The following is a 25,935-nucleotide window of genomic DNA, read 5'->3' as shown; positions in this document are numbered from 1 at the left end:
GCTTTTCGCCAGTGTGAGTGCGGATATGTCTCTTTAGGTTAGATGGCGGTGCGAACATTGATGAACAATGAGGACAGTGGTGCTTTTGTTTTTTCCGAGAGCTTATGAGGTTATCCTGTTCATGAACCAGAACATCATTCGTTGTTAGCAGCTGATCCTGTTCTTCGACCTCTTCATACTCTGATTTGATTGCAATTGGATTTTCTTCTGCCTCGAATAAATCATCAGGTATGTGGCCACAACATTCATATGTCCTATTCGCTTGATGAACAGTATAACACTTCTGATTCAAGTTCAAATCCTTCGCTGCATCCGATGAGGTCACTTCAGTTTTAATTGACAGTTCTGTGCCGACCAAGATGGTCTTGAGGTCAAGATGATCTTGAGTGATTTCTGTTGCGTTCTTTGCTGTGTTCTGCTGTTGGATAAATTTATCGACCAAATCAATCTTTTCATTGCATCGCCAGCGAAACCGATCCATCTTTTTCAAACGCGCTTCGCACATCGTGCACAAATACGATGGAACTCCAGGAGATAATTAAATCTGCAAAAATATGTGTATCATAGACCAGTTTTCTTGTGCAACAAGGTGAGATGCCTGTTGTTACAATTTTACAACCTGTAGACCGGTAAAGTCGAAAAGTTTTTGAAGTTTATATTGTCCGGAATCGTCGCGCGTTAGAGCTTGCAAAGCATCATCAGCCGTCAGACACCATCGACATATTTTCACGCTATAGGAAAAAAATTTGCTATCATATCTTTGAATCCTTATTGAACACCAACTTACGCAACACCATCCTCTTTCTTAATTAATGCCTTGAACTTCTTCGACTTCATTTTGACTGCAATCGTTTATTAAGTCGGTTTTGTAAATTTGTTCACTTCGCACTTGTTTATAAAACAAAGGTTGCTTCAATGGTTTTGCCTTTTGACAGCTTCTGGCGCTTGTGAGAGAGCCGCCGCTGTGAGTGAGCCGCCGCTGTGAGAGAGCCGCCTTTCTTTTGAAACTTAAAACAGTTACAGGGTGTATCAAGTTTCTGTGAATTAAACAATGATTTCGAAAAATGATAAATTATCATTTAGTACGAGGATGGAACATAACTTAATTCAATCAAAAATCAATCACAAACTATGCTTGTTGTGTGTTTTGATCTGCAGTGCTTCAGATTGTTTAATGTTTCAAAAACTCATTCGTTTCTTTCTTCATTCTTGTTATTGTTTCAGGTTCTTGCTTTAGAAACCTATTCAAACATTTCCAGTGAACGTAAATTTATCAGACCAGACCTAAATAGGGATTGCGCAAGCTGCGAACAATATCGATCTGCCGATAAACAAGAACAAGATCACATTTATGGTTCGTGATAGAGATCCTTTATCATCCCAGTACTCACATACGCATCTGAAACATGGACAATGAGAATGTCCAAATTTAATTACTTCCACCTAGCAGCGTCCGAGAGGACGATTCTCAGTTTGATTTTTGGCCCGCATATATCGAGGGACAATGGAGAAGCCTCACTAACGTGCAGCGTACAAGCCTCGTTAGGCTACGGTGGGTTGATAATGTCACGAGAATGGCGGAAGTCCAGGTTATTCCCATTAGAGATGGCAAGATTGCATCGACAGCTATGCGAGAACGGCGAGGGTAACGAGTTGGTGGACGAAGGCGCTCAATCGTGAGCGATGGCAGGATTCTTTATTAGGAGGAGGAGGAAGAGGCCAGGACCGATCGGCGGTAATGTACAGCAAAAAATTAATATTCAACAGCATAATAAAACACCAATCTGCAGTTAATGTTTCAAGACGAAAGTAAAAAACCAAGAAACAAATAATGTTTTTTTATGATTTATAGTTTCACTTTATTTTAATAAATCTTTACCATTTTTCAATGCTTTTTCCTTTTGCTATATAAAAGCTTTCTTATTTTATTTAGAGTCCATTTCTTCCAGAATATTAATTTTATTGCGTCGAATCAGTAAACATACCATTTATACACCATACGAACTTATATAAACTCAAACTTGAATGGACAGTGATGATAAATGAGGTTCATCCTTCTTGAGAATTTTGGAGTGTTGTGTCAGAACGAATGATGAATACAAGGTTTTGTCACAGACTTTACACTGGTATGGCCTTTCGCCAGAGGGAGTGCGAATGTGAATCCTTAGGTTATATGAGCGTGTGAACTTTGATGAACAATGAGGACACTAATGCTGTTGGTCCTTTTTATGAATTTTCGAATGTTGTGCCAAATTGCTTGAAGTCCTGAACGCATTCTCACAGATTTTACACTTGAATGGCTTTTCGCCGGTATGAATGCGTATGTGGTTCTTTAAGTCTGATGAAATGGCGAACTTTGAAGTGCAATGAGGACACTGATGCAGTTGATCCTTATTGTGAATTTTCGAGTGTTGTGCTAGTGTGGCTGATGAATGGAAGGCTTTGTCACAGACTTTACAACGGTATGGCCTTTCTCCAGTGTGAGTGAGGATGTGATCCTTTAGCCTAGTTAATCGCGCGAATTTCGATGAACAATGAGGACACTGATGCTGTTGGTCCTTATTGTGAATTTTCGAGTGTTGTGCTAGTGTGACTGATGAATGGAAGGCTTTGTCACAGACTTTACAACGGTATGGCGTTTCCCCAGTGTGAGTGAGGATGTGATCCATTAGCCTAGATAATCTCGCGAATTTCGATGAACAATGAGGACACTGATGCTGTTGGTCCTTATGATGAATTTTCGAATGTTGTGCTAGATTCCCTGAAGTCCTAAACGCATTGTCACATATTTTACACTTGTATGGCTTTTCGCCGGTATGAATGCGTATGTGGTTCTTTAAGTCTGATGAAATGGCAAACTTTGAAGTGCAATGAGGGCACTGATGCTGTTGGTCCTTATTGTGATTCTTTGAATGTATTACCAGAATGCTTGATGAATGGAAGGCTTTGTCACAGACTTTACAGCGGTATGGCCTTTCGTCAGTATGAGTGCGAATGTGTACCTTTAGCATGCTTAAAACTGAATATGTTACCGAACAATGAGGGCAGTGGTGCTTATGGGATTTGAAACGGCTTTTGCTACGGACGTTACGGGTTCCGGGACTCAAGGCATTTTGCATTGATTCTGCTGCTGAATCATCGGCACACGTATTGTCTGCCATTGTCACAGGATGATCTTTCTGATCCTGACAGATCGATTCAACAACATTTCTTTTGGGGTCATGATCCAGAACATCATTCGTTGTTTGCATCTGACGCTGCTCATCGACCTCTTCGTCCTCTAATTTGATTGCAATTGGATTTTCTTCTGCCTCGAATAAATCATCAGGTATGTGGCCACAACATTCATATGTCCTGTTCGCTTGATGAACAGTATAACACTTCTTGTGCAAATCCTTCGCTGCATCCGGTGGAGTAACTTCAGTTTTAATTGACAATTCCGTGCCAACCATTTGTTCGGCAGAGTGGTCAAGATGGTTTTTCAAACGCGATCCACACATCGTGCACAAATGCGACGGAATTCCAGGTTCGAACTTAATCTGTAAGAATATGTGTATCATAGACCAGAGTATGTGTATCATAGACCAGACATAGTTTTTTTTGCAAAACAACGTGCGAAATCTGTTGCTTCAATTTGACTACCTGTAGACCGGTAAACTGTCCGGATTCGTCGCGCGTTAGAGCTTCCAAAGCATCACCAGTCGACATACACCGTCTACATATTTTTGCGCTTCTGGAAAATAAGTCGCTATTACACCTTTCAATCCTTGTTGAACACCGACTTACTCAACATCATCCTCTTTCTTAATCAATGCCGAAGACTCCATTTTCACTGCAATCATTTATTTAAGCGATTTTATAAAATCGTCCACTTTCCACTTGTTTATTAAACAAAGGTTCAATGGAATCTGCCTTTTGACAATCAGTCGATTTTTGACAGCTTTACGGTTGTGAGTGAGCCGCCGGTATGAGAGAGCCGCCGGTATGAGAGAGCCGCCGCTGTGAGTGAGCCGCCGCTGTGAAAGAGCCGCCGCTCTTTTCAAACTAAAAACATAGTTACAGGGTGTATCAAGTTTGTGTGAGTTTAAATAATGATTTCGAATAATGATAAATCATTATCTAGTAACTTAATTCAACCGAAAATTAAAAACACGTGTAAATGATAGTATTTTTAGGAATGATAGTATTTTAGGAATATTCTCAGCTAATTTTTTTATTAATGTAGCTGATTTGGTTAAATTGAGATGATTTTTTTATATTTTTTTTCACATACTCCAATGTTTATGAATGGCCACTGTTCACAATGGTTGGGCGGTCTGAACAACGATGTTAACATTGATATCATCATCCACGGCACTGGATTGTGGATTGAATGTTAACAGACGGTTAACAAAGGTAAACAAAGTGATTAACAACAAACGGTTAACTAGGTGTAAACCCAATAAAGCAAACGTGGCCAACTTATTCTCTACTTATTCTTATTCTCGTGGCCGGCGGCCGGAGGGCCACCGTGCCCGTAGCGGGGTCTGCCGCTCGTCGCTCCGGAGCGATTAGCCATCAAAGCTCGTAGGACTAGGATGACGTTCCACAGGGCGAGTATTGAGCCGTTTGGGACGCCCGCCGTGATGTCGCGAACCTTCAGTCCTCGATTGGTTTCGTATAGCAGCCTGCGTCCGGAGAAGTAGTTGCCGAGGACTCACAGCAGTTTTGGGTGCACCTGCTTCCGATGGAGCGCAGCACCTATCGACGTCCAGTAAGTGCAGTTGAACGCGATGCGCACGTCGAGTGATGGCCATACAGATGCGTGGTGTGTTTGGTTTCGTGCGGCCATGACGCATCGCATCCGCTCCCTCCTCGACGATCATCCGGGCAGCGTCCAGGATATATCGCTGCCGGCTTCAGCTTGTTTAATGTTTCAAAAACTCATTCGTTTCTTTCTTCATCCCTGTTACTGTTTCAGGTTCTTGCTTTAGAAACCTATTCAACCATTTCCAGAGAACGAAATTGAAATGAAATTTTATTCAAAACCCAGTACCTGAAGAAAATTAATTTCATTGGTATGGTTCAGGTCGTTGCTGTTTGTAAATTCTTGATAACTGCTATTTTACACATTTCAGTTTTAACTTTTCTTATTCTACCCTTCTTATTTACCTTTCTGACCATTATTGTGAATTTTCGAATGTCGTGTTAGTATGCTTGATGAACGGAAGGCCGTGTCACAGACTTTACACTGGTATGGCTTTTCGCCGGTGTGAATGCGGATGTGATACTTAAGAGTAGATAACTGTGCGAACCTTGATGGACAGTGAGGACACCGATACTGTTGGTCCTTATTGTGCATTCTTGAATGTTCTGTCATATCGCTTCGTGATCTGAACGCTTTGTCACAGACTTTACACTGGTATGGCTTTTCGCCGGTGTGAATGCGGATGTGATACTGTAGACCAGATAACTGTCTGAACCTTGATGAACAATGAGGACACTGATGGTCCTTTGTGTGGTCCTTTGTGTGGTCCTTGTGAGATTTCGAATGTTGTGCCAGTAATGATGATGAACGGAAGGCTTTACCACAAACTTCACACTGGTATGGCTTTTCACCAGTGTGAATTCGGATATGAATCTTGAGATTAGACAAGTATGCGAACTTTAATGAACAATGAGGACACTGACGCTGTTGGTCCTTATTGTGAATTTTCGAATGTTCTGCCAAATCGCCTGGTGCTCTGAACGCTTTATCACAGACTTTACACTGGTATGGCTTTTCGCCGGTGTGAGTATTGATGTGATACTTTAGAGAAGATAACTGTGCGAACGTTGATGAACAATGAGGACACCGGTGATATTTGTCCTTATTGTGAATTTTCGAATGTTTTGCCAGATAGCCTGCTGAATGGAAGGATTTGTCACAGACTTTACACTGGTATGGCTTTTCGCCGGTGTGAGTGCGTAGGTGAATGTTGAGGTCAAATAAACGGGCAAACTTTGAAGGGCAATGAGGACACTGATGCTTTGTGCGCTTATTGTGAATTTTCGAATGTTGTGTTAGTATGCCTGATGAATGGAAGGCTTTATCACAGACTTTACACTGGTATGGCTTTTCGCCAGTGTGAGTGCGGATGTGGATTTCCAATTTATAAAACTGCGCGAACTTCGATGAACAATAGGGACACTGATGCTGTTGGTCCTTATTGTGAATTTTCGAGTGTCGTCCTAGACTGCATGATGACTTGAACGCTTTGTCACACACTTTACACTTATAAGGCCTTTTGCCAGTGTAAGTGCGTATGTGAATGTCTAAGTTGTTTATAGTTGTATATGCTGCGGAACAATAAGGACAATGAAGCTTTTGTTTTTTGTGAGGGCTTTTGAGGTTATCCTGTTCCAAAACATCATTCGTTGTTTGCAGCTGATGCTGCTCATCGACCTCTTCGTCCTCTAATTTGATTGCAATTCGATTTTCTTCTGCCTCGAATAAATCATCAGGTATGTGGCCACAACATTCATATGTCCTATTCGCTTGATGAACAGTATAACACTTCTGATTCAAGTGCAAATCCTTCGCTGCATCCGGTGAGGTCACTTCAGTTTTAATTGACAATTCCGTGCCATCCATTTGTTCGGCGGAGTGGTCAAGATGGTTTTTCAAACGCGATCCACACATCGTACACAAATTCGACGGAATTCCAGGTTCGAACTTAATCTGTAAGAATATGTGTATCATAGACCAGAGTATGTGTATCATAGACCAGACATAAGTTTTTTGCAAAACAACGTGCGAAATCTGTTGCTACAATTTAACTACCTGCAGACCGGTAAACTGTCCGGATTCGTCGCGCATTAGAGCATCGAAAGCATCACCAGTCGACATACACCGTCTACATATTTTTGCGCTTCTGGAAAATAAGTCGCTATTATACCTTTTAATCCTTGTTGAACACCGACTTACTCAACATCATTCTCTTTCTTAATCAATGCCGAAGACTCCATTTTCACTGCAATTATTTATTTAAGCGATTTTGTAAAATCGTTCACTTTCCACTTGTTTATTAAACAAAGCTTGGTTCTGGCTTTTGACAATCATTCGATCTTTGACAGCTTCTGGATGCCAATTTCGCGCGCTTGTGAGTGAGCCGCCGCTTTGAGAGAGCCGCCGCTGTGAAAGAGCCGCCGCTCTTTTCAAACTAAAAAAATTGGTTACAGGGTGTGTCGAAGTTGTGTGAATGAATGATTTCGTATAATGTTAAACCATCATTTAGTACGAGGATGAGAAACTACTTTATTCAATCAAAAATCAATCAAAAACACTTGTAAATGGTAGTATATTTGGGGATCGTTGACACAAAACATAACTTATTTAGTTATTGTTTGATTAATTCAGCTGGTTCTGTTAAATTGAGATGAGGTTTTCTGGCTTGTGGATTGCACGTTGAAGGTCAGGGCTGCTTTGGTTTGAATCCATTTGTTAAACGGGAGCCGTGTTGATCTGCAATGCGTGATTTAGCTTGTTCAATGTTTCAAAACCCGCTTTCTTTTCTCTGTACAAAATCCGTTCGTTTCTTTCTTCATCCCTGTTATTGTTATTGGCAACCCTGCCGAATGTCAGAAGAACAACCGTTGACAAAGTCTGTAACAAAACACAGAGTGTCTCATTACCAGACCAGATCATAATAAACGTTGTATCAATAAAATACTCAACCATCTCGGGACTAATGCCTCGTTCCTACTCGCGATCGCCTTCCCGGCCTCGTAAATCGCATCGAAGCAGTAAGCATGGCAAAAAGCAACGCTCTCGGTCACGGGAATATGAATATGAACATCGTCGAAAGGACAGCGACAGAAGCCGACGCGTGAACCGATCGAAATCTCGCTCGGTAACATCATCTTCGTCCTACCGTCAGGAGAAAAAAGCATCCTATCGAAGCCGTTCCAAGGATGATCGACGCTACAAGAGTTCGTCCAGCAAAAAGTCCACATCTCGCGATCGATACCGGGGACGCAAGTCACGCGACCGGGAGCGCTACCGTCGCTCATCCAGCAGCTCCAGCTCGTCTTCGTCCAGTAGCTCCAGCAGCAGTTCGCGTGCGAGTAGTAGCAGCTCACGATCGTCTAAGAATTCGGGGAAATCTCCGGAGAAAGAGTACGTTTTCAAATCCATGAACGCGGAAATCCCCGGCCTCGTGGACCATTCGGAAACAAATGCGAAACTGGAAAAGTTGGATGCGGACGAATTCGTTCCTCAAGCGTTCGTGTCCACCAGGAAACCGGCCACCAATATCGTTATCGATCTGGCATCTCAAACCATCAAAGTGCCCGCTACGGAACAACCGAAAGCCCTGGAGGAAGATTCTCTCTTTCATCCCTCGGTAAGTCGGAGCCGTAACATTCCCGGCCACACCGATTAGGTTAACCTTCTCGCACATGGTTCAGTTCTTTCCAGGCGATGACGACGAGCGAATGGCACGATGGATCAAGAAGTTGCACAGCTTACGCCAAACTTTGCTCTGAATCACGCGGCAGCGAGCGAGTACCGTTTAATAAACACAATTTATTGACTAACGACAAGGACGCTGATTGTTTTAAAATATATCCGAGCCGGTTTTCCGGGCCTTCGCCCAGGCCTCGTCCTTCGAGAGGGCTTCATCCGCCGACGGTTCGACCGGGCTGCCGTCCTCGTTCAGCTTCCCACTCTTCCAGTCATCGATTATCTTCTGCGCGTACAGAGCATTGAACAGATCCTGGCTGGTGAATTCCGATTGCACCACATCCGGGGCCTTGTACGAAACGTACGGCTTGAACTTGCAGCCATCCAAAGCGGGCACAATTAGCTCGGGAATCATTTCCGGTATCTCGGTGAACCGATTGTCCACGGTCACTCCCGTGTCGCGCACACCGCGTTTGTCGATCGGCATGTCGGGGTACAGGGCCGGATTTGCGGTTCGCCGCTGCTTGAAGATTCTCGTGCCGCGCTTGTTGTAGAGCAGAAACTTTCGAAAGTTTTTTTTGCCCGCCAGCGCGGCGGTAGTCGAAATGCTTCGCCTAATAACGAAAAACATTTTCTTTCCAACACGGAATCTCCGAGATTATGCACGGTCGGATTGTCAGAATCGAAAAACAACACAACTGACAGGTGACATCTGTCAGGGCACGTGTGTGGTGCGTTCTTTTCGTTTGGCAACACTGCGATCGGTGAGATGGAAAGTGACGCCAGTGAATGATGCGTGGTTGCGTTGTGAAAAGTACGTTGAGGTGAAAAATACGGCATATTCGCAGATTAAACCCGGAATTCCCGGCCACCAACCATTGCGAGGCAAAGTGCGTTCGCTGTAATTTCACTCGAGACTGTGTTGCAAAGCACACGGGGCACACACATAGAAACCCGCTGTTCGCAATTCGCCGACGCCTAGCGCGAAAACAAAGATGGCGCCGGAGGAGGTGCCAACATTAAACCTCGAGTGTTGGGTCGAAGAGCTCAGCCCGGCACAGAAAGCGGCCTATGAGAGGGCCGAAAAGGAGCACAATGAGGTTCGCAACCGGCTGAAAGCAATCGTACAGGAGCACGGTGGAGAAAACATTTTTTCCGGCGAACTATTCACGGCCTACCAGGTACTGGGGCCGGTGCCGGGGTTGGAGCAGATTTCGGAACCGCTTAGCTCGCTCGCGAAACGGAAGCCACCGGTACCGTGCGTTCCGGCCGCTACAACAGCCCTTCATCGGGCCTCACCTTCATTGCCCGATACGCCGATTGCGGTGGGAACTCGACGTCGCAGCCGACGTTCCTTCCAGCGTCCCCGAGGGGGGGTTCCTCCTGACGAGGAAACGAGCCCTCGAACACCACCGACGGTGGAGATTGCCGACGATGACGAAGACTACATGCCACTGGCCAAGCGCATGAGGCAACGCGAAAAGCCGGGAACATCGCGGGACTTGTCGGAGACGCGCAAAACTCCGGAAAAGCCGGCGGAACCGAAACAGCGGCGCTCGAAATCGCCCGTTCAAACGGTATCACCCGCCCCGAACGTGCGCCCAACCGAGTTTACGGCCGCCGGTGGGTTACGTATTGGCACGGAGAAAGAAAAGAAGCGTGCCGTTTCCGCCGAACCGTCCGCGATCGTCGATCTGACCACGGACGATACGAGCAATGTGCCGGCGGATTCGCGCGAGATTTCGTTCAGCAAAATTCAAGGCAAAACGTACCCATCGCTGGTCGTTATCGCCCGGCCATCGTTACGGGTGGCCGATCGGACTCCCACCGATCGGCCGGCGCTCGATGCCAAGGTAAAGGGCGTCCTAGTGTACCCGTCGGCCAAGTTCACCGAGTGGTTGATTCAGCAGGGACTGATCAAATCCGATCAGCTGTGCACGGTGCACAGTGGGACCCTGCTCAAGCTGGGCATGTACTCCGATGCGTCCAAGTTCACGCACTCCGGTGGGTACGTGTGGATCAGCAACTGCTGCCACGGGCAGTTTACTTCCGTCTTCAATGGGTCGATTTTCGAAGGCTCTCCTCACGCACCGACCGTTCTGCTGAAGCTCGTGTACCACTGGGCGTGCCAAACGAGCATTTCCAATGTGGTCAACTGGGTCAAGGTGGACAACATGTACATGAAGCGACTGTACACCATGCTGCGCTCCGTCTGCACGTTGGCCCTGTGCCGCCACATGCCCAAACTCGGTGGCGAAGGAAAAGCCATCGAAGTAGGCGTCATTTCACTCGGAACGACGACACAGGTACACTACTGCGATCGCACCACAGCTTTCGTCACATTTTCAACACATTCCTTGTCCTCCCTTTCCCCCCATCCTTCCACAGGATGGCCAGACGCGGCAGGTAAAGGTGGAGGTGTTGGGTGTTCTGGATCGTGACGCTAAAATCATACGCTTGAAGGCGGTCGATCCACCGCCGTATGCGGATCGAAGCTACAAGAAGCGGTTCACGAGAATTCTCGAACCGCTTGACGTGTGGGTCCACAAGAACAGCACCATACTGACCGATCTGACCGTCGACAAGGGAACGCTCGTCGGCATGGGCTTCACTAACGTGCAGCAAGTGCCACCGGCCGAGGCGAACGAGAAAACCAGCAACGCCAACGTGATGAACTATTTGCGAAGCATCGTACCGCGGATGTTCCAGAGCACGCTGTCGCTGCTGTCGCGCCAAATCATCCAACAGTTCCTGAACGAGCTCGTGTGGCGCGAAATGTACGGCACCACGCCCTGTACTGCGTTCGACAACATTGTTCGCCACATTGCCGAACAGTCTCGGATTGAGAACAAGGAAAGCTTGATGACGCGTTTAAATAAGGTATAGATTTTGTGCCATGCCCCATGTCGGGTTTTGTCTTTAATCCACCGCGCCCATTGTATCCTTGCAGGTGGCAATTGATCCGTTCTGCCAGTGGCCGGATCTCCCGGTGTCGACGCGTCCCCAATCATCGGCGAGCAGTTCGCGCGCCCAACTTACGACGACGACACCAACAACAACTCCCGGGAGACGCGGCCGGAAACCGAAGGATCGCTGTTAGTATCCATATTTTCCACCACCCCAATATTCCGCTTCCTTCAGTTGACGTTTAAGAATGGGCCACAAAGGCTCGTTTGTTGGAAATTTCCTTTCGAACGACATCAGTTCAGTGCAAGGTTGCTTAGGATGGGTTGGGTTGCAGCATCCATAGCAACCCATGTGCCCGTGTGATCACATAGTGGTTGGTGAAAAGTGATATTATTACTGTGTGATAGTTTGTGAAAAAGAAAAAGGGATGCAATTTGATATTGATTTTTTGCCCCTAAATTGTGGCCACAGAAAACACACAGATCCTCTCGAAACAAACTCGTGCATGTTACGCTCGGGGTGCCTTTTTGAAACACATTTTCTTCACCATCATCAACCACGTATGAATCGCAGCACAAATGTCAGCAATGGCCCCTGTCGATCGATTAAAGTAGGCTCTCGTAGTTCGTGTTACCAACTGTGCTTTGTAGAAACAAATTCGTGAAAGTTCGCTCAGTTCAGTCGCTGTGGTTATCGCTTATTGGTTATCACTCACGCATCACTTGTTTTCGTTTCTTTTTTCTTCTTTCAGCGGATTAGAAGTTAAAGAGTGACTCTTTTTTGAAAACTTCACCGCACCCCCCTAGAACATAGAGAGAGAAAAATCCGTCTTGCGCGATCGAAAGAGAGGGAAAAGAAAAAGAAATCAAGTGATGATCGTTATCGATAATGAGCGTTTTTGTATATGAAAAAGGAAAATAATAAACACTGTTCCATTACATTTGACACGCACCAGCCTAGACAGCCGCCACGCCGCCGTCACGAATTGTTAGGCGTTGCCAAAGTCTCTAAGCACTGTCAAATCGTAGTAGCCCTTTCCGATTTGGCGGGAAGATACTTTTTCTACTGATCTGCCAAATGTTCGTTTCATGCCCCTAGCTGCCACCGAATCGCCGGTCGCTCCGAGCCCGCTGACGAGCAGCCGAAAAGCGGCCGCCAGCCCGTCGCTTCCGCCGGAACCGCCAAAAAAGATACTGCTGAAAAAGGCTAAGCGGGACGAGGAACACGCTTCCATGGCGGCCCGATCCACGGCCGGTGGCGGCAGCAAGCCATCTTCGCCGCTGCCTGCCGCGCTCAAGAAGACTGCACCGGCGGCCGCCGCCACTAGCAGGCAGCGTGAGGACGACGTAGTGTTCCTGGAGTCCTACTACTACGGCTGCACGGGCGTGGACAGTGCGCTGAAGGAGTGTGCCATACCGTCCGAAGGGTTGCACTTGGGTTGCCCCGAATGCCCGGAGCTGTCGTTCGATAACAACGTCGATCTGTTGGATCACTTCCTGCGCCACGCACACGACCCGCCGGAAGGGTCGCAGGAAGGGGCCCTCCAGTGCCGGTACTGCTTGCAGTACCTGGGCGACCAGGAAGCCCTAACGAAGCACCATTCCGTGGCCCATCCGCTCGACACGAAGTGTGCTTATGGCAAAACCTTGAATTGTCTCATTTGTGAGGTAAAATATTCAGGCCCCCCCCGTCTTCGGCACGATCGATATCTGATTTTCTCCTTTTCTTCACAGTCCAGTTTCAGTACCGCGGCCGTGCTGGCGGGTCACATGGCCAAGTGGCACCGCTCGCTCGAAATGCCGTACCGGTGCGCCGGGTGCGACTTCCGCAGCTCGTCGCGCCGCGTAACGATCGATCATTTCTACGCGCGCCACCAGCGCACCACGCTGCTCCAGTGTCCGTGGTGTCAAAAGATGGTATCGGCAACGGCCGCCGCCAATGGGCCCGAGGCCCTCGGGAAGGTTTTGCGCGACTTCCTGCACCACCTGGGCCGCCACTCGAGCAAAACGGTCTCGAAACGGTGCCACAAGTGTGCGCTCAGTTTCCTCAGCAAGGGTGAGCACAAGTTTCACAGCATCTTCGATCACGTGTCCAGCTCCTGCGAGCCGACCGACGTTCAGCCGTTGCCAACGACGGATTCTCAAACAAAAATTCGCCGGCCGAAGGTAAGAACTCGTGCTGCTCGTAAGCAATCCACCGCCCGCCGTGACACTTCCCCTCTTTTCTTGTTTGGCAGAAAAAAGCGATCGTTCTGAAGGAACTGTGCACGTATCGCGTCGTCAAGGCGTACAGTGCGCTCGAGCTGAACATGGAGTGCGGTAGCGTCTGCCTCGAGTGTGGCAACGATTACGATTCGTTCAATCACATTATGTAGGTATCTGCGTTGTTTGCCCAATTTACTGGTACTAACTTTATGATCTCTCCAACTCACAGTGGACTGCTGCAGTGCGTCAAATGTCCGTATCAGTCGGCCTGTCTGCCGTCGGTAGTTAATCACTCGGTAGTGTGTTCCGCGGCACAATCGTCCGAGAGCGGTGTTACGCTCGCGGCGGAAATGCACTGCAACTGTGGGTTCTCTTCAAACGACGGCAACGCGCTGGCCCGACACCTGAGTGCGTGCGAACGTGGTGGGACCGTGTTCTCGTCGGCCGAAGCGGCACAAGCGGCCAACTCGTCCAAGCGCAACATGCTCGACATGCTCGGACTGGTTCGGCGCGATGATGAGCAGGAAGTGGACCAGCAGCAGCAGCCGGAACAGGAGCAGGAGCAGGATCCAGCAGAAGGCCTCCAGCAAGACACGGCAGCTGTGGAAGATGCCGGCCAACCGGCGGCGGCGGCGGCGACCGCCGGAACCAGCGGCGTATCGTACGACCCATCGCAGTCACTGTACAACATTGCGGCCACCGGTGGCGAGCAGCAGTTCAATACGCAGCTCTCGCTGGACGATCTCGGCCCGTCGTCGGTTCTACCGACCCCACCGGACACCACCGACTGTACGCCGCAGCTGCGGGACGAGTACCAATCGCTGGCAACACCGCGCGTTCCGGATCAACCGGATTACTAACTCTCGCTATCGCGACTTGCAATCTGTATTTTTCTTTTTTTCATTCATTTGGCCATGTGATGGCGTGCCGAGTTTCTCGCCGCAGTGCAGGAAATAAACTCTCCAATACTGATGATGAGCTCACCTCTTTCCCCAACATTGGATTGAGATGGCGAGTTATCTTACGATATTAAAAAACTTTTTCCGAAAAACCGTCCTACTTTATTTCGAAATGGTGATTTTGGCTGACATACCCTGGATAGTTTCAAATGAATCTCCTCTATTCCTTGCGTACAACAGGAAGACAACGTCAACTTTTAGGAATGCACGGCAAAAATTGCATCGTTGCGTCAGGCGGTGTCAATCTTTTCCAATCACTGGAGAGAAGTCACCACTGCCTCAGCAGTCTCCCTTGGCATATTGTTGTAGAACTGAATGCCTTTGCAAAACCAGGAAGAGTTCCTGGCGAGAAGTGACGAACCGTTCAGCGTTCTTGGAGTATGAGCGCTACGTGTGTACAGGGTGATGAACGTCCGAGTGTCCGTTTTTCTCCTAGATACTCTGGCAACAGGTCACTTAGAAGTTTATAGATAAATATCTGATAGTCTGATATACTATCCGCTGCTCTACCGACATCCATTGAAGAATACATCCAACATCACAGCCATCACGGTGCAACGTAAAACTACTCTCAGTATTCTGTTTTGCAATCTTTGTAGTCGTTTCATTTGTGTCCGATTGCCGAGAAACAATATGGTTGGACAAAAGTCAAGATGTGGAGAAACGATTGATTTGTATTTGGAATTTAAGTTCGTCGTCTAGAGTGACACCGAGATACTTAACCGCTGTACCGGTCCCGCATTGATTGCTATATCTAGCTGACCAAACCACCTTCTTCTCGACATCACCATGTAATTCGTTTAATGTTAATGTTTAATGCGAGTTTCTTGTATTTTAAACAGCCATCCAGCGCAACCAAGTCATGACTTAATAGAGACGCTGCCTGTTTCACATCCTTTCGCGAAATAAATATGACTGTGTCATCAGCGCAGAGGTTTATTTCGCAGGAGCACAAGACCTATTTCATGTCGCTTACATACATGATGAACAAAGTTGGTCCAAGAACACTGCCTTGCGGCGGAACACCAAGGGTATTGTCAATGGATTCTGAGACAGAAGTTTTAAACAGAGTTCTCTGGGTTCTACCAGTTAGGGTAGCGAGCTGAACCAACTGAGCTCTTTTCCTTCAATACCGAATCGCCTTAGCGTATGCAGCAGCAAAGGTCTCGATATTGTTTCAAACGCTCTTTTTAGATCCAAGAAAACCGCAAGTACCATTTGTCCACTATCTACAAACCCCTCTTCACTTAGCCACGACCCTTCACGCGGGGTGGCTACTCCGATAACCCGACTGTTCCCGGGCCTGCAGACACTCGGTCGGTCCAGAAACTGTATCAGTTGTTCCTTAACAACAGTCTCACCAGGACTTTCTCTAGTGCGTGTGAAGTATGTTTATAGGACGAAACTGCTCCGCCCCGGTCACCTTTGGAATAGGTACCACCAACGACTCCTTCCATGTTTCCGGTCCAAAACACCCAGTTCCATTGATTGGTTAATCACTATCAAAGAATATCCTCCCCAGCCACGCATCAAAGCAGTCCGCGGTTTCACCCGTTTTTGTGTTTTTATTGCCTTCTAAAACTTAAAGTATGCCCGCGGCGCGCGGTGCTTGCGTCGTGCGTGTTGCGTATGGAAGATCCGATCGGCAGTTCTCCGTTCACGCGATCGCGCGCTCGCTCGCTTGCGACCGTGTTAAGGTTCGTTCTCACTCTTATCGTTATCGTTATCACCGTCGAAGAACTCGTTCTTCGGTTCCACGCCCTTATCCTCGTCCTCCTGGCTGATGCGCACGTCCGGGTTCGGTTCCACTTCGGCGCTCGCTTTCCTGTCCTCCGGCAACGCATCCTCCGGAATGTCGAACATCTGCACGCTCGGTGCGTGCTGACACATTTTCAGATTGTCGTACACGTGCCGCGTGATCGCCTCCAGGTACTGCTTGCTGTTCGCATTGTCCTGCCGGCTCGGGATGTCCGGGTGGAGCGTAAAGTCGGGCGCAAAGAACTCCAGATAGTCGTTCATCGGCAGCTCGTTCGAGATCGTTTCGTCGATCAGCAGCGACGTCTCGTACGTCCAGCAGCGGGCCACGTTACGGAGCGTGTACCCGCCACCACCGACCACTAGTGTCGGCACGTTCAGGTCCTTGACGAACTTGACGCACTCGCCGTGGCCCTTGGTGCTGAGCGAAAAGCACCCCAACCGATCGCCCGCCAGCGAGTCGGCCCCGCACTGCAGCACGATCGCCGTCGGCTGGTAAAACTCCATCACCGCCGAGATGACCGGCTTGAACACCTGCACGTAGCTCTGATCGTCGATGCCCTCCTTCAGGGGCACGTTGACCGAATAGTAGCGCCCCGATTCCGCCCCAATCTCGTACATGTCCCCGGTGCCGGGGAAAAAGTAGTTGCCGTACTTGTGAAACGAAACCGTCATCACGCGATCGGTCAGATAGAACGCTTCCTGCACTCCGTCTCCGTGGTGCACGTCGATGTCGATGTATAGGACGCGCGGATGGTACTTGAGCAGCTCCAGGATACCGATCACGATGTCATTGACGTAACAGAAGCCGGACGCTTCAAACTTTTTCGCGTGATGCAACCCGCCGGACCAGTTGATGCAGATATCGCTGTGGTTGTGGTTCAGCTTCTGTGCGCCCTCGAGCGACGCGCCCGTGTACATGGCACAGAACTCGAACAGCCCGTCGAACACGGGACAGTCGTCGCCGACGTTGAACACCGACAGGCACTTGGTGTAGCCCTGAATGTTCTGCGGTGTAACGCGCTGCAGGAACTCGATGTACTCGTCGCTATGGAAACGACACATATCGTGTGCGCTCGCTCTGGTGGAAAAGTAGGCAAAGGAAAAGGATGGTAGAAAGGACACTCGCAGCAACCATCGCAGCCTACTTACTTGTACGGTCGATAGATTTGCATCTTTTTGTGCAGTCCATAGTTCATCACCAGATGGTGGATTACCGAGAGCCGGTGCGGTTTCATCGGGTGCCCGGGCCCGTAGTGGAAGTTGCCGACGTCCGGGTTAAAAAAGTAGGACACCTTCTTCGTCCCCATTGTGCCGTCCACTAGATGTAGATCGTGTCGGATTCCTCCTCGTCGTCGATGTACTGCTTCCAAGCGTAGATAACAAGCAAAAAGAAAACGGCCCCCAGCAGACGCTTGGTAAGGCTAAAGTCTAGTGCGTCAAGCTTAAAATCGCTAAAATCGTACGGCCCGTCCGAGGGGTCGTCGTCGCGCGGGTCACTCGGGCGTCCGATCCGTTCACAGTAATACTCAATCTCATGACGGCCCGGTGTGTCGTCGATGTAATCGCAGGATGCTGCGGCAGCGGTTGTGAATGCACTTTGTTCAAAGCAGGCTACTACGATCGGCGTGTGGACTAAATGTTCTTCTTCTTCTGGCTCTACAAGCTGAGTGCTGCGATGCGTGTTGTTATGGGTATGGCGATGCGATGTTGACCGGTTAACCGTTTCGAAGCTCATCCGTCGCAGATGCTACACCACGGTTGCCACCAATCCATTTTGCGACCACCACCAGCACCGCGACGCGACCACAAGCCGGAAGCCGCGGAAGCGAAACCACCGCGTTTGTGTTCCGGTTCCGTTCCAGGCTCCCGGGACAATGCGGCACGTAGCACACCTGCACCACCGTAGCAGCGACCCGAATGCGACTTGGCAGCAGTCCACCGCGCGGCGGCCACCGAATTCCAAAAACTATCGATCGAATGCGGTACTTTATGTAACCCGCTCTTCTCTCCCCAGCTCCCCTCCACCCAGACGGAGCTCACTGTTCACCTTCTGGCACACTGGTCGTCGGCGGTAATTGATTTTTCGTTCGTGCCCCCGTCGCAGCACTTTCGGGCAATCTGTTGCGGATAAAAAATGCAGCACCCGGAGCAGGGTAGCAGCAGCAGAAAGGAAGGAAAGAGGTTTTGTGTGATGTACACACAAAATGCTCCGACGCGCTTCCAAGCTGTCACTTTGCCGCAACGTCGCGCGTTTATGCCGGCGAGTTGAGAGCGCTCTGGATCTACAGTGGTGCCCAAAAAAGTAGCAGTGGTGAACAGCGAAACACGGTGCCACGGCTATTGGCTATCTTCATGTAGTTCCGTTTTATTAAAGACGCCACAAATTGCCTAACAAACGGTGTCCTATTTACAACTGAACCGAATAATGCGCGCTATGCCTTGTACAACAATATTTTCAACCTTTTTCAAGCATTCAAGCCGACTTCGATTCACTAAGCAATCCAATATTTCCTTACCGATCACCGATACACCGAGCGGCACAAATCCCCCCGCCGTGGCGGGGTTACAGAATGAATGTAAGTTAGTCCTAAAGCTAAGTCCTCGATAATCGATCGGTGCCGGCAACCTCTAATAAATTCAAATATTGTCATCATCCCTCGCCCGGAGCGCCTGGCGAGAGTTTTCGTTTTGTACCGTTCGCCGCATCCGACGCAGCACACTGTACTGTTGGGTACTAAAAATTCAACTAAAACTATCGTTATTGTTTCGTAAGAGTAAAGGAGCAACAAATCCAACTTCTCGAGCGCACAGTTAACCGAACTGTGCGTGTGTAAGGGAAGAGAACCACCGGGCAATCAAGTAACAAGAACGGTGTGTGTGCCTAACGCAAAAAAGGGCTACGCTCCTCGTCCGCTCCTAATCGGGCAGTTCTATGCTGACGATCGGGACCACCGGTTTAAGGTGATCGTTCTTTTTCGTCAGCGCCTTTTTGCTCTTCTTGTCGTACTTCTCGAACTCATCCAGCTGCACGTGGGCACTGTCCAGCGGGACGGTTTGCCCGTTTTCCGTGTGATATGATATGTTGCCGTACTCCTGCAGGCAAGGCAGCACGCCCAGCAAGAACTGGCTAAAGTTTTTCCGTATCCCGAACCACCCTGCAACAAGATTGGAAGATTGGTCAGGAATTCGGCGGGGGGTGAGCGAACGGCCGGGTTCCGGGATACTCACACTTGTTACCACCTTTGGCATTGAAGCTGAGCAGAATCAGTGTGAACAGGGCCACCAGCAGCGGTCCGGCCACGACTATGTACGGCACGTTGAGATCCTCGTCGAGCTTGTCGGCCAACAGTACCTGGAAGATGAGCACGGGAATGACGGTGGCACAGTTGCCGATGGCCGAGTTGAAGGCGGACTTTTTCTGTTGCGCCGACACCTCCGGCGTGCGCAGCAGGATGACGCAGAAGATGATGCTGTACAGGACGGCGACCAGGCTCAGGCACAGCACGATCCACAGTGGCACGAAGACGACCTCCCAGCTCCACGACACCAGCCCGTCCAGTTTGAGGGGCAAAAACACAAACTGCAGCGCGTTGACGGCACAGAACAGTTCCAGCTCGAACGATCGGTCGTGCTTGACGGCCCACACACAGGCCCCCACACTGGCCGCGCTGCCGAAGATGAGCGGGATGAACACGAGCACCCAAAGGTGGCGCCCGGAAGTGAGCCGATCGCAGGCCAGCAGCTCAAACATCAGCAGGATCAGGTGCAGCGACAGCGATATTAGCATCGCCTTGAAGTGCGAATACGAATCACCTTCCACCCTGGAACGAGGTTAGAACCGGGAGTTAGCACCGGAAGAGCGCGACTGTCGGGTTGCGGATACCTGTAGTGCGGATATCGACACCACACAATAGCGCCCACGATGGCGCCCAGCGTGGCAATGGATTTCCACACCCATAGCGGCACAAACACCACCCAGTACGGCCAATCTAGCACGAAACGAAGCGACGGGATTTATTAATAGATAGCGGAAGGGAAATATCAATCGATGACGTGCGGGGTCCTGGCCCTTACCGATATAGTCGTCCAAGCGGAGGCAGAACAAAATGGTGAACGTGAACAGGCAACAGTGGACCACAAATTTACTGCAAAAACAAAAGCAAGAAACAATGGTAAGCTGTGTGTTCCCGCTCCGATCGCCCTTGTAAACAAATGCGCGAGACCGTGAAAAAAACGCGATCAGCGACCTTCACGCTGCGCTCACCTCGGATTGAAATCCTGAAACAAGGACTGCAGATTCATCGTGACCGATTTAACATTCCGTCCAACTACTAGTGTCCATACTCGGCCGTGTGCGGCCACGAAAAGAAAGCTGCGGGGTCCACTAACCGTGTCTTGGGCTACACAATAACAAAGCCAATATGCACAATATGTTTGCCCCACAGTGAGTCGCAGATGTTTTGCGCCTTTTGACGTTTCCCTGTCGACGCTCTTTGGCTCGCTTTTGGCATAAAAGATTCCAGTGTGCCACAGTGTGCCTTTTTCGAAATAAATATTTTCTTTGCAATTGATCCTTTTTCCTTACATCCGATTTAACGATTCAGCGCAGCGGAAGTGCAGTTTTTATCCACCCGAAAATAGGAATAGGAAACGCGCCAGCCTACTTCGAACACAACTGCTGCTGCTGTCAGTCAGCTGTCACCGCGTTTGTTGACAACGAGCTGTCAGTTTGGGCGGTGCGTTTGTTTTGTTTTCGTTTTCCGGCGTCGAGGCCTACTGCGGCGGCGGCAACGGTCTCAGACAACCCCGAACATGGCCAACCGGACGGTGAAGGATGCCAAGAACGTGCACGGTACGAACCCACAGTATTTGATCGAGAAAATCATCCGCTCCCGAATCTACGACTCGAAGTACTGGAAGGAACAATGCTTCGCCCTAACCGCGGAGCTGCTCGTCGACAAAGCGATGGAACTGCGGTTCGTCGGTGGCGTGTTCGGGGGCAACATCAAGCCGACGCCGTTCCTGTGTCTCACGCTGAAGATGCTACAGATTCAGCCCGAGAAGGACATTGTGGTGGAGTTTATCAAGAACGAGGAGTTCAAGTACGTGCGCGCCCTCGGAGCGTTCTATCTGCGGCTCACCGGGTCGTCGCTCGATTGCTACAAGTACCTGGAACCGCTGTACAACGACAACCGCAAGCTGCGCAAACAGAACCGGATGGGCGCGTACGAGCTGATTCACATGGACGAGTTCATCGACGAGTTGCTGCGTGACGAGCGCGTCTGTGACATCATACTGCCCCGCATCCAAAAGCGCTACGTGCTCGAGGAAACCAACGACCTGGAACCGAAAGTGTCGGCCCTCGAGGACGATCTGGACGAGGAGATGCCCAGCGAGGATGAGGCCGCCGACGATGTACCTGCGCCGCCCCTGGCCAAGGAGAAAAAGCTGGAGGTGATCAAAGTGAAGGGCACCAAAGGTGGCGGCCGCGGTGATCGGTCGCTTTCGCGCGAAAGGCCACCCATCGATTCGCGGTACCGTGGTGGTGGTGGTGGTGGTGGCGGTGACCACGGAGCTAACTATCGCGATCGCGAGAAGGATCGCGATCGAGATGGACGGGATCGAGGTGGGCGGGGTGGCGATCGCGAGCGGTACCGAGCGGACGGTGACCGTGGTGGCGGAATCCGGGACAGAAGAGAGTAAGTAGAGCCCGGTGATCACCCCGGGTAAACCGATCGGAATTTAATGTGCTCTGTTCCTTTTCAGTCTCTACGCAGCTGATCGTGATCGAGGCTTCAAAGAGCGTGACATTCGGGAACGAGAACGTGAACGACATCGGCGCCACGAGCGACAGGAAGAGCGTGAGCGAGAGCGACGCCGGGACCGTGATCGTGATTTCGAAGATCGCCCACGAGGTGGCTACGAACGGGAACGTGAATACGAGCGCGATCGCCGGAGGCGGTAAACGCAGTGCGATCGAAACAGATAGTTTTATAACCTTGACGTGTATTTAACGCGAGAAATACATTGTAATAAACGGCACACAGTTCCCCCTACGTGGTGATTTGCACGAAAGTCCGCTTGGAAGCTTCCCGCTTCCGTCGCCGACGTTCGCGATCGCGCCGCTGCACGGTGGCGTCACGGAACAGGGCGCAACCCTGGTGTTCCTCTAGCTCGCGCTGTAGCATCTGCGAGGCGTGCAGATTGGTGCCGATCATGTCGCGCAGCGATCGAACCTCTTGGTGCAACGTTTTGGACATCGTCTCGATGACGGGCACCAGCGTCTTCTGACTGACGATCGTTTTGTGGTGCATGAAGAACAGAAACGACACAACCCGGCACAGCAGCGGTGTAGCGTCACGCCGACTGGCCATGAGCCCCGGTATGCGTTCGAGCAGCTCAACGACGGCAGCGAACGGAAGCAGGAGGAGCGATTCCTTCAGATCGCTCGCACTAATCCGATCCAGTACCGTGAGCACGAACGCACCCGTATCGGCCACCGAGTACGCAAACATAAGCGGCGGCAGCGGGCCTTTGCAGCCGTCCGCTTCGTAGCTTCGGCACACTTCCAGGCACTCGAGAATGTTTTCGGCTCCCTTTTCCGCGCCGACCGTTTTCTTCGACGGAAGCCGCAGTCCTGGTAGCCCCGGAACGCTCGATTCTTCCCCGGTGGCCAGTGTGGCGTTTTCTAGCTCCTCGCGTTCCTCCTCCTGGGCGTCCTGCAGGACGAGCGGTTCGTCGGTGCGCTTGAAGAGGCGGAGCGTTCGGTCGGAACCGCAGCTCACGACGTACCGGCCGTTCGGGCTAACGGCCAGTCCGTACGCTTCGCCCAGGTGTCCCGTGAGCGTGATGATCTTCTGGAAACTGTCCGCATCCCACTGCTTCACGCGGCCATCTTTGCCACAGGAAAAGAACAGATGCGTCTTCGGGACAAACTGCAACCCGGTGACCGAGTTGTCGTGGGCCAACAGCGACCGGTGACAGTCGCCAAAGTCCATGCCCCAAATCTTGATCGTCCGATCGGCCGAACCGGTGACGATGAGCGACGAATCGTACGCAATGTCCATCGTCAGCACCGGCAGCTTGTGGCCGTACAGTGACAGGTAGAACTTGAGCGTATCGAGGAAGAAAAGCTTGACCGTCGTGTCGAGCAGAGCCACCGCCAGGTACTTGCCGTTCGGGGCGATGCGCACACACAGGACCGCTTCCTCCAGCTTGAGCGTGTTTTTGTGCAGCAACGAAAGCACCTTCACGTCACCGCCCTCCGCCGCTCCGATGAGCTCGAATGACCAGAACTTGACCGTCGTGTCGCCACCGGCCGTGACGCAACCGTGCATGCCGGGCGTTAGCGAGATGCTCCACAGTTCTTTCGCGTGTGCCTCGATCCGCTCGATTATCTCGGCAGCCGCAATGTCCACGATGAGCAGGTGGCCCGATTTCAGCCCGACCAGCACGTGCCGATCGCCGGGAACGAAGCACGTACTCACGACGTACCCACCGTCGGTCGGAACCGTCCGCAGCACGGTTTGCGTCGAGCGACTCCACAGCTTCAGCGATTCCGCGCTGCCCGACGCGATCGCCAGACTGTCGGAACTGAACGCGACGCTGCGTACCTCCGACGGGTGGCCCTGCTTCTGCACCGTGTGCAGCGTAACCGGTTCCGCCGCTTTCGTGCCCAGCGCGAGCGATGACAGCTGCACAAAGTTCTTCAGAAACGTACAGCAAACGCGCAGCTCATTGCGACTTCCGAGGAGCAGATCGAACGATTTCACTTTCTCTGGGGTCACCAGCGACGGTAGCCGCTTGATTTCGTCCGTTAGGGCTACCTGGCGGGCCTCGGGGGCAGCGGACGGAGAGTCCGGCTCCGTTCCGGCCTTGGTTTTCAGTTTCTTCATGCGCTTCGTTAACTTCTTCAGCGCTTCATCGATCGTGCAGAAGTAGAACAGCTCGATCTTTTTGTCCGTACCGTGGCACCCGAGCACCTGGCCGTTAGTGTCGGCCACCAGGTTTATGGTACGGCCGTGGCCCGCCCGCTGTATGCTACCGATGGCCGTACAGCGGAACGGACTGACGGTGCTTTCTTCCTCGATCGGTTGATCGTCCGCCACCGGGGCAATCCGGTACACCGAAAGCTGCGTATCGGCCGTGCCGCAGACGAGAAAGTCGTCGTTCCGCATCAACGCAATGCCCCACACCTCCGTCCGGTGATCGACGATCGTCTTGAAGCAATATTGGGTCTCCAGATTCCAGAACTTGATCTGCGTGTCCTTCGAGCAGGAAACGACCACATCGCGGTAGCGCTGCATGAAGCACGCCTGCGTGACGGGGGCCGTGTGGCCGGACAGTCGACATCTGCCCTCGTGCGCCACCACATCCGAAACGACCACATCGTTGTCCAGCGCACCGGAAACGAGCTGTAGGCCGAGCAGGTCAAAGTTAAGCGCACTGATCGCCGATCGGTGTGCGGCCAAACTGCACACCGACAGCTGGCTGGCGAAGTCGAACAGCTCCACCACACCGTCCGCGTACCCCACGGCCAGATGCTTCTGATCGGGGCTGGCCCGCAGGTGTGTGACCTCCTGCTTGTCGCGCTTAAACTCGGCCACCTTTTCGCTCAACCTGTCGAAGGGAACACAGGGTATTGAGACTCGGGGGTAGCTGCGATCCGCGCCGAACCTACCTCATGTTCCACACGATCACCTTCTCGGCTGCGGCCACCACAACGTACCGCCCATCGACGCCGTTGACGGTGATGAACGAGATGTTGGCACGGCCACTTGCGATTATGTTGAAACTCGATGCCGGCTTGTACGCGAGGTACTGCTTCGTCAGCCCCATCTTGCCGAGCGTCATTTGGGCCGAAATTCTAACAAATTTTACTAAAACACCAGAATATACGCATCGCCATCAACACGTTTTTAAACACACATGGTCAGGCGTGACAATTCTCACGGCCTCTTGCGGGCTGCGTATATACGCGCGGTTTGAGTCGCAGTCTCACGGTTTCTCATCTCACGAAGTGAGAATGCTGAGCTCACCTCACCAGAATGAGCTCAGCTGGTGTGTGCGAAAAAGGAAAGATTTTCCTACATTTCGCTACATTTCCTACGCGCCGCCTCGCGGCATATGAAACTTTATTGGGAAGATTTGTCTATGATAAAAAGAGTATAGGTAAAATAAGGTGCAATCCGGCACCGCCGCCCGTCGGGCCCCGTCGGGCTTACAATTCCGTGTGCTGTGAGGGAAACTTCTTCAGCACGGCGTGATACAGATTGTAGAACGCGTACACGGACACGGACAGGATCACGATCAGGGCGCCGCCGAAGGCCACGCTCAGGAAGTTGCCATCGATGATGCCACTGCAGCTGGAGGCCCGCGTGTGTGGGCCCCACATATCCGACGATGCGCTTCCGCTTCCGCCGCTGCCGCTGTTCTGGCGCTCGGCAATCAGCCGTTTCATGGTGTTTAACCGTTCCCGCAGCACTTCGACGGATTCCGTTGAGAGATCTTCTGAAAAAAGCGGTTCAGAGAGGTCATCAACTTGTGACTCCAGTGTGTGTCCCAGTTTTTGCACCACAAACCATTACCATCTCGGACACCGCCCTTGCCTGCTTTAGACGACGACATGCTCGTGAGATGTGCCTTCGACGCCACTCGTATACGCCACAGCTTCCGCCAACGGGTT

At 50.8% G+C, this 25,935-nt stretch overlaps 9 protein-coding genes and 1 long non-coding RNA gene across 11 annotated transcripts; 3 read left to right on the top strand and 7 right to left on the bottom strand.

Moving 5' to 3' along the window:
- Positions 1 to 2: 2 nt before the first annotated feature.
- On the bottom strand, positions 3 to 895 carry LOC128269665 (uncharacterized). Its single transcript, XR_008269202.1, has 3 exons — positions 788 to 895; positions 620 to 731; positions 3 to 544 (listed from the first exon to the last, which is right to left on the bottom strand). It is a non-coding gene; the product is annotated as an uncharacterized LOC128269665 (long non-coding RNA).
- Positions 896 to 3,534: 2,639 nt separating this feature from the next.
- LOC128274673 (zinc finger protein 85-like) lies at positions 3,535 to 6,953 on the bottom strand. Its single transcript, XM_053012941.1, has 4 exons — positions 6,947 to 6,953; positions 5,379 to 6,210; positions 5,152 to 5,294; positions 3,535 to 3,539 (listed from the first exon to the last, which is right to left on the bottom strand). Exons 1-4 carry the CDS (start codon positions 6,951 to 6,953, stop codon positions 3,535 to 3,537), a joined length of 987 nt encoding a protein of 328 aa, XP_052868901.1.
- Positions 6,954 to 7,663: 710 nt separating this feature from the next.
- LOC128272067 (DNA topoisomerase 1-like) lies at positions 7,664 to 8,562 on the top strand. Its single transcript, XM_053009796.1, has 2 exons — positions 7,664 to 8,363; positions 8,428 to 8,562. The coding sequence occupies exons 1-2, from the start codon at positions 7,710 to 7,712 to the stop codon at positions 8,503 to 8,505; spliced, it is 732 nt and encodes a 243-aa protein (XP_052865756.1). The 5' UTR covers positions 7,664 to 7,709; the 3' UTR covers positions 8,506 to 8,562.
- On the bottom strand, positions 8,526 to 9,092 carry LOC128272068 (39S ribosomal protein L41, mitochondrial). The gene has a single exon (XM_053009797.1). The coding sequence runs from the start codon at positions 9,051 to 9,053 to the stop codon at positions 8,577 to 8,579; it is 477 nt and encodes a 158-aa protein (XP_052865757.1). The 5' UTR covers positions 9,054 to 9,092; the 3' UTR covers positions 8,526 to 8,576.
- Positions 9,093 to 9,230: 138 nt separating this feature from the next.
- Positions 9,231 to 14,491, top strand: LOC128271763 (uncharacterized). Its single transcript, XM_053009396.1, has 7 exons — positions 9,231 to 10,728; positions 10,811 to 11,302; positions 11,373 to 11,517; positions 12,428 to 12,996; positions 13,063 to 13,494; positions 13,566 to 13,699; positions 13,763 to 14,491. The coding sequence occupies exons 1-7, from the start codon at positions 9,418 to 9,420 to the stop codon at positions 14,391 to 14,393; spliced, it is 3,714 nt and encodes a 1,237-aa protein (XP_052865356.1). The 5' UTR covers positions 9,231 to 9,417; the 3' UTR covers positions 14,394 to 14,491.
- A 1,558-nt stretch (positions 14,492 to 16,049) lies between these two features.
- Positions 16,050 to 18,320, bottom strand: LOC128274526 (histone deacetylase 3). Its single transcript, XM_053012753.1, has 2 exons — positions 17,400 to 18,320; positions 16,050 to 17,328 (listed from the first exon to the last, which is right to left on the bottom strand). The coding sequence occupies exons 1-2, from the start codon at positions 17,555 to 17,557 to the stop codon at positions 16,185 to 16,187; spliced, it is 1,302 nt and encodes a 433-aa protein (XP_052868713.1). The 5' UTR covers positions 17,558 to 18,320; the 3' UTR covers positions 16,050 to 16,184.
- Positions 18,321 to 18,594: 274 nt separating this feature from the next.
- Positions 18,595 to 20,691, bottom strand: LOC128274528 (transmembrane protein 185B). Of its 2 annotated transcripts, none has more exons than XM_053012755.1 (5): positions 20,515 to 20,691; positions 20,325 to 20,395; positions 20,134 to 20,239; positions 19,479 to 20,071; positions 18,595 to 19,405 (listed from the first exon to the last, which is right to left on the bottom strand). In XM_053012755.1, the coding sequence occupies exons 1-5, from the start codon at positions 20,550 to 20,552 to the stop codon at positions 19,167 to 19,169; spliced, it is 1,047 nt and encodes a 348-aa protein (XP_052868715.1). In that variant the 5' UTR covers positions 20,553 to 20,691; the 3' UTR covers positions 18,595 to 19,166. The 2 variants fall into 2 exon arrangements, with proteins under 2 accessions (XP_052868715.1, XP_052868716.1); XM_053012756.1 differs by having other exon boundaries at positions 20,134 to 20,168; positions 20,326 to 20,395.
- A 335-nt stretch (positions 20,692 to 21,026) lies between these two features.
- On the top strand, positions 21,027 to 22,298 carry LOC128274527 (pre-mRNA-splicing factor 38). The gene is made up of 2 exons (XM_053012754.1): positions 21,027 to 21,949; positions 22,017 to 22,298. The coding sequence occupies exons 1-2, from the start codon at positions 21,063 to 21,065 to the stop codon at positions 22,213 to 22,215; spliced, it is 1,086 nt and encodes a 361-aa protein (XP_052868714.1). The 5' UTR covers positions 21,027 to 21,062; the 3' UTR covers positions 22,216 to 22,298.
- On the bottom strand, positions 22,259 to 25,103 carry LOC128274525 (WD repeat-containing protein 3). The gene is made up of 2 exons (XM_053012752.1): positions 24,931 to 25,103; positions 22,259 to 24,869 (listed from the first exon to the last, which is right to left on the bottom strand). The coding sequence occupies exons 1-2, from the start codon at positions 25,101 to 25,103 to the stop codon at positions 22,304 to 22,306; spliced, it is 2,739 nt and encodes a 912-aa protein (XP_052868712.1). The 3' UTR covers positions 22,259 to 22,303.
- Positions 25,104 to 25,454: 351 nt separating this feature from the next.
- Positions 25,455 to 25,877, bottom strand: LOC128274155 (uncharacterized). Its single transcript, XM_053012263.1, has 2 exons — positions 25,838 to 25,877; positions 25,455 to 25,760 (listed from the first exon to the last, which is right to left on the bottom strand). The coding sequence occupies exons 1-2, from the start codon at positions 25,875 to 25,877 to the stop codon at positions 25,471 to 25,473; spliced, it is 330 nt and encodes a 109-aa protein (XP_052868223.1). The 3' UTR covers positions 25,455 to 25,470.
- Positions 25,878 to 25,935: the final 58 nt, after the last annotated feature.

This window comes from Anopheles cruzii, chromosome 3, assembly GCF_943734635.1.
Source record: "Anopheles cruzii chromosome 3, idAnoCruzAS_RS32_06, whole genome shotgun sequence".
In the NCBI taxonomy this organism is placed as follows: Eukaryota; Metazoa; Arthropoda; class Insecta; order Diptera; family Culicidae; genus Anopheles; species Anopheles cruzii.
The sequence above is the reverse complement of the archived record's forward strand: the minus strand, read 5'-3'. Positions and strand labels throughout refer to the sequence as shown.